Source organism: Solanum tuberosum, unplaced genomic scaffold (assembly GCF_000226075.1).
Source record: "Solanum tuberosum cultivar DM 1-3 516 R44 unplaced genomic scaffold, SolTub_3.0 scf00263, whole genome shotgun sequence".
In the NCBI taxonomy this organism is placed as follows: Eukaryota; Viridiplantae; Streptophyta; class Magnoliopsida; order Solanales; family Solanaceae; genus Solanum; species Solanum tuberosum.
Window position 1 is genome coordinate 731,767 of NW_006239196.1, and position 6,688 is coordinate 738,454.

General features: G+C 36.2%; 1 protein-coding gene across 1 annotated transcript; it reads left to right on the forward strand.

Annotated features, from left to right (window-relative positions):
- The first annotated feature begins 3,408 nt into the window (after positions 1–3,408).
- Positions 3,409–6,251, forward strand: LOC102583662 (putative E3 ubiquitin-protein ligase RF298). The gene is made up of 2 exons (XM_015313916.1): positions 3,409–5,355; positions 5,598–6,251. Exons 1-2 carry the CDS (start codon positions 3,409–3,411, stop codon positions 6,075–6,077), a joined length of 2,427 nt encoding a protein of 808 aa, XP_015169402.1. The 3' UTR covers positions 6,078–6,251.
- The last annotated feature ends 437 nt before the right edge of the window (positions 6,252–6,688 follow it).

The window sequence follows — 6,688 nt, forward strand, 5'->3', positions numbered from 1 at the left end:
TTTAGAATTCCTCTTACATGCTCGTACATTCCACGTACTGAGCCATTTGGCCTGCATCTTCTTATGATACAGACACAGGTATTCGGGATCATCAACATGAGCTTCGTTGATACATCCGAGAGTTTGAGTTAGCTATAGTGAGCCTCCTAGCTTCCGGAGGATTTCATTTACTTTTCAGTTTAGTCAGGATGTCGTGGGTCTTGTCCCAACTTCCATCGTTATCAGTTAGAGGCTTTATAGATAGTCAGTATAGTTGAGAAGTCTGTATTATTCATTTATTGTTATTAAATGTTTTAAAGACTTAAGTTGCCTATTATATAGCAAGTTGAATATATTGTTTTTATTCTAAGTTTTTCATTTGAGTTAAAGTTGTACAAAGTTGGGTTATTGAATTTTATTTCAGTTTTTAAGCTTTGTATGCTTGAATCAGTTTTCCGCTTATAGTCAACCAGGATGAGGGTTCGCTTGGGGACCAACAATGGTCTTCGAGTGTCGGCCACGTCCAGGGTGTAGACTCGGGTCGTGACACTCGTCTTAGGGATCTTAACTCGGCCTGTATGGACTGACATGTGCTTCTTTACTGAGGAATCCAATTGTCCAGTCACCTCTGTGGTTTCTGATAACCCCTTCTAAGCCTCCTTGTCGAGGAGTAGTTTTTACAGCTCCATCAGTGTTGAGTTTGAACTTTCAACCAACATATTAAGGGAGGTTCCCATTTAACCTAGATAATGCACTTGTCTTTATTACCTTGTGGTTCTCCTAAATGATTTGGAACTCAGTGGCTAGGTTGATCATGTTGGTGAAGGAGATGTTGTCTTTTTTTATTATTATTATTGAAAAGGTTGTTGTTTCTTTGTAGCCAAATGGCCCAGAAGCATTGAGGGAGGACAACATCCCAAAGAATGAGGTTGTTGTACTCTTTGGTGACAATGCAATGCCAATTCTCCGGGAAGAGCATGCTTCTATTAAGCTTATGCATTGAGGTATTGTTCACCATGATAGTATCCCAAAATTTAATAGCTTTGATACATCTGAAGAAGATGTGGTCTATGTCCTCACTGTGGTGGCCACAAATTTGACAACCAGAGTGGATATCCTAGCCAATTTTGTTAAGGTAGTGGGAGCAAGGGATTTTCTGGTGATACATGAGCCAGATGAAGGTTTTGATTTTGTTGGGACAAGTCATGTTCCAGATCCAGTCAAACTTCGTAATCCCTTGATTTGGTGTGGAGTGGGTGGTTTTTGAGTGGATAAACTTATAGGCATTGTTGGTGGTAAACTTATCATTACTCCTAAGGACATAGAGTCTTGGCGAGATCTAAAACGACAATTGCTTTTCAACTTATGTCTAGGGCATGTGGAGTTCGTGTTCAGAGTAATCTAAAACGACAAATCATGTCTAGTGTTGAGGATGATGTCATGATTGTTTCCTGAGGTAACGACAACCCTTTATTTATAAATACTAACTCCCTTCAGTCGCTTTTATTTCTGATACATTTATTACCGACACAAATAGTTTTCTCATTTTCCGTACAATTTTCAAAAGTTGTTCGAAAGTGGAAATTTTTAGGCGGGAAAATTTTCCGTATAGTTTTCAAAAGTTACTCTAAAATGGGTAATGTCTTTTCAATTTCATGTTTGGGACACATGACGAGATCGTGTTAAGAATGATCTCATCATCAGTTATCAAGGTAATGATGACCTTTGCATATAAATATCAACCCCGTTCACCCGTTCTAATGACAACCTTTGCTTATTCTGAAATGGAGGTAATACTAATCATATCATTTAGTTTAATTATTTAATATATTTTCCGTAAAATTATGTGAAAATTGAAATAAATCAATATGAGATATTTGTACCATCAATTTAAAAAACTAATGTGCTACAACAACATTGAAAATAAATTATGTTTATTTTGTCAAAGTCATCTTACTATAATTACTTTGATTTGAAATATCCAAGAAAGACTCATAAGATTCTATGAATTGGATATATATTTGACTTCTTTGACTTACATCCAACTTACATGCCAAATATTTGAGGATTTTCACGTTGACTACATGTATCCTTTGTGTTATTATTTTTCTTTAAAAGATTATTTTATATTATACAATAAATACTTTAACTAACCCCTTTAAAATGGAAAAGAGTTTTAAATTTCATTTAATGTATAGATGAGTTAGAGATTAAATACAATGTACTAACCATAATTACCATCAAGTCAGTGACTCTATATAAGGAATCCAAATTTCAGTGTTTGGCACCACAAACAAAAGACTACTCATAGCTTCTGCTCGATGGAGTTTACCCTTTTTTTTATTTTGCCTTTTCAAACCCTTTAGTGAGTGAGTGACCCTTTTGATTTTGGATTGAACTTTTGTTATATCTAGTTTCATTTTTGATATATATATATGTGTAAAGAATCCATTTTTTTCACTTTTGGTAGACCCCTTTTTCAGGTTTCTTGATTTTATTTATGGGATGAGTTTATTTGGGTTTCAAAAGATTGTTTTTTCATTGGTTTCTTGCTAGAATTTGAGCTTCGAAGTTTTCAGTGTTCATCTGTGGTTTTGCTTGTTTAGTTGGATAGAGATTGAGTTGTTTCTTTTTTGGCAATTCTGATGAGAGAATTTTTTTTCATCAGAAAATTAAATTTTTTTGATTCATTTGAGTTTTTTTTTTTTGCAGAAAATGAAGTTTTTTTTATTCATTCAAGTGATTTTGGGAAAAAAGCTTGTTTACTGTGACTCAGAGGAATCTTTTCTTTTTCTTCTATATCCATTTCCTTTGGTAATGTTGCTGCTTTTATTATGCTTACTAGAGCTGTTTTTTGTCGTTCGCATTTCTGTTTGAATAATGGATACAAATTTTCCCTTTTGCTTTGGCAATTTTTAATTCTCTGTTGTTTTGTTTCTTTTCAATTTTAATCGCCGGATTACCACTGAATGATGTTACATTGAAGGATAGAGATTTGAGTAACTGAAATATAGTAGAATTTGTAATTCTCATAGAATATTAATTCTTTGGCAGCTTCACCTGTATGATAATGTTGCTGGTTTATTGAGCTAATTGGAGTTGTTCTTATTGTTGTCAGCCTGTCTTTGGGAGTTCCACATATACGATAAATGTTTCTGCTTAATCGTTCTCACTGGAGTTGTTCTTGTTGCTATTAGCCTGTCATTTTTGTTTTTTTTGTTATTTAGCCTATCAAAGAAATATTATGTGTTTTTTTCCTTTTGTTTAGCAACTCTAATTCTCTGTTGTTATGTGTTTATCTTAACTTATAATCCTCACATGTCCATATTATCACTTGAATGAATTTTTGTTGCAGGACCGAAACTGTGGCTAGACACTTGACTGATTAAATTACAGCAGTAATAAACACTCATAGAAAACATAATCAACATGGTTGATGATAACATCAATGATGATGTCGATGAAAAGTCGTTGGTGGTTTCAGACCAGGAAAAAAGAAGCAGAAACAAGAGGAAATTTGCATCTAAGCTTCCTCTAGGAACTCCTTCTGATTCACTTGTGCCATCTCTTATGGAGTTTCCAAGATATGAATTATTAGAGAAAGCAACGAAAGGAGGCACTCTTTTTGAGATTGACCCATTGACGAGCGGGTGTCCTCAGTCTGATGCGGAACAAAAAGTGGAAACTCCACCAAATATAGATTGGGAGGATACTACAACTACTCAACTTCTTGAGCTTTTAACCCAAAATTTGTCCACAATATTTCAGAGCGCAGTCAAGAGGATTGCCAAGTGTGGATACAGTGAGGAAATTGCTGAAAGGGTTATCTTGAAGAGTGGCCTTTATCATGGCAGCAAAGATGTTGTCTCAAATGTTGTCGATGGTGCCTTGGCTTTATTGAGTAGGGAAAAGGTTCTCGATATTGGTAGACCTGTTATATTTGCAGATTTACCGAGCTTGGTTGATTACACATTGTTGGAGATGGTATGTGTGTTGAGGGAGGTTAAGCCAGCTTTGCCAGTTGTAGAAGCAATGTGGTGGTTGTTAATATTGGACTTGAACCTGGTACATGCATGTACAATGGAAGGCTATCATCTAGTTGAGTTATGCAGTCAAGAAAATCCAAGCGATAGCTCGTTTGGTTTGAATCTTTCCCAATCAAAGACTGAGGCTTCTGAGAATACTCAGTCAAACCCGGATAAACAACAATTGTCAAAACCTTTTACCTCAATTGCTCAAACCTTGCAGTCCAAAGTTCTTGTTACTAGTGCGGCCCTTGAAGAACTTGAGTCTATAAATTCACATGTTTGTCAAGCGGCAAAAGGAAAAGGAAGTTCCACACCTTTTCCAAAAGCAGAGGCTAAATTGAAAGCAACAATTTTAGAAGACAAATCGGAAGCCGGTCAAAAAGCCCTAAATTCCAAGAAGGATTTACATAGGCGAAAGACATATCGGTTTGAGAAGAACTGTAGAAGTACGGGTAAGAACATTAAGGCAAACATGACTGCCTGGGGTAGTTTGGTTTTGGACAAGAAACTGAACTCGTCTTCTTCTGGTGCAACAAAGAAGAGTTCACACTCTAAAGTAAAAATTTCGGTTAAATGCAATCAACCTCTAGCAAAAGCAAGTTCTGATAGTCCATGCCTTTCCTCATCCATAGCACCTGCAAGTGACACTTCCAAAGTGCCACCTATGCAAGATAATACAAATGAAAAGGATCTGGATTCGTTAGCCATGGAGCCTAAGTCCAGCAAAAAAGTCCCAGACAACATAATTGTTTCTTCTGCGGTGCCAGATTATTATGCTGGTATCCCATATGATGAGTCTTTGGGAAAATATGTCCCTCAAAATGAGAGAGATGAAACTATATTGTTGCGAACTTCCCGTTTGAAGACATTGCAGAAAGAGCTCCAAGGGTGGTCTGATTGGGCAAATGAGAAGGTAATGCAGGCTACCCGGAGGCTTGGCAAGAACCAGGCTGAGCTTAAAATGATGAGGCAAGAAAAAGAAGATGCTGAAAAAGTTCACCAGGAAAAGCAAATGTTGGAGGAAACCACCATGGAGAGGATTATGGAGATGGAGCAAACGTTGGTAAATACTAATTCCATGGGTGAGACAATTAATTCTCTACTTAACACCTTGGAGATGGATAATGTTGGACTAAAGAAGGATATGAAGGTTGTAATGCTCTCTACCGGTGAGCATGCTATGAACGTCAATAATGCTTTAGCAAATGAGAAGGATGCAATAAAGAAGTGTCAAGCAGCAGACATGGAGAAGCGCTCATTTGAGGAGGATTTATCTACTATCAAGCAGGAAAAAACTTCTTTACAGCAGCAGCAAGAGAAAGCCAACAAGGTCGTGGACCAGTTTAAGGTATTTTTATTCTAGTAATTAAACTTCTTTGCCTAGTTGATCAAGGTAAAATGTTGTTTTTTTTACAAATATAGTTAGTGTTTTAGAGTCTTTAGGCTGTTAATGTCTTGTTGTTTTTTTTACTTATTGCCTCCGGTAATAACTGTTCAAGCTTTCACTTATGCAGCCCTACTGATAATGCATTTACTATTTGATATTTCTTCTATTATGAAAATAAATTTGTAAATATTTATGAATTCCAGGTCCTATTGAAGCAGGAGGAATGGGTGAAACAAAGGTTTCTACAACAAGCTGATTCTCTGAAAGCTGAAAGAGAACAACTCCGTGTTCAGGGAAAAGTACAGCGGCATAATTTTAGAGAGAAAGTAGACAGAAACATGCAAAAGTATAAAGAAGAAATCCAAAAGTGTGAGAGTGAAATCTCTCAGTTGAGATTCCAATATGAAAAATCAAAAATAGAGGCACTTAAACAAGGCATTCCTCAATTGACAAAGGGTTTAGCAGCCTATGCAGAAAGTTCTGACTCTAATGTTGTAAAGATGGAGAGGGAGTGTGTTATGTGTATGAATGAACAGATATCAGTGGTTTTTCTCCCTTGTGCACATCAAGTCCTTTGTGAAGATTGCAACGTGCTTCACCAAAAGAAAGGAATGGACGAATGCCCTTCTTGTAGGACACCAATTAAGGAGCGGATTAGTGTCCACTTTCCTGATTCCGAATAGTCAGCAACTTCAGAATAGCAGCAGGAAAATGAAGCTTGTCATTGTTTTTTTTCTTCAGAAAAAGTCTGTCCTTTTCTTCAGGCCTTTCTTTCCTACCGTAACTGTAATAGTTGATAGGAAAATGCAAAAAGGTATAGAGATATGTAGAAAGTACATGTGAAAAGAGTTAGAAAGAGGGAGACGTGCTTAATGGTTGTTGTAAATCCTCAAGTTTGATGGTTTAATACATAATGTTGTTCTATGTGCTTAAGCTTAGTCTTCCTCAATCATTTTTTATACTTCCTCAAGCTCCCAAAGTATGATTCAGTGTTGTGCACTTACACAGACTTACTCTTTTTAATTTAACCATTCGTTATTTGAAACGTAACATCCTAACTAATTTTATTCACCCAAGGGGTAAATGTTCATTCACACGATTCAAACTCGAGATGTCTTATTCCTATTTTCCCTTATAGCACTTGACAAACCAAACAAAATTATTTCTTTGCTGCATTCTATTAACTTACACCAGTTTCCTAACCTTGTTTTTCAAAATTAACTCCATATGCAATAGAGTAGTTGGATCTTGATTGTCTACTAGCAAGAAGTGGAACATCTTTTGATGTTAGATA

What these genes read in the sequence shown, in the direction of transcription:
- LOC102583662 (XM_015313916.1), top strand. Translation starts at nt 3,409, where the DNA reads ATGGTTGATGATAACATCAATGATGATGTCGATGAAAAGTCGTTGGTG. An exon ending in AGGTCGTGGACCAGTTTAAG is followed by an intron (nt 5,356 to 5,597) that starts GTATTTTTATTC and finishes TATGAATTCCAG; the next exon opens with GTCCTATTGAAGCAGGAGGA.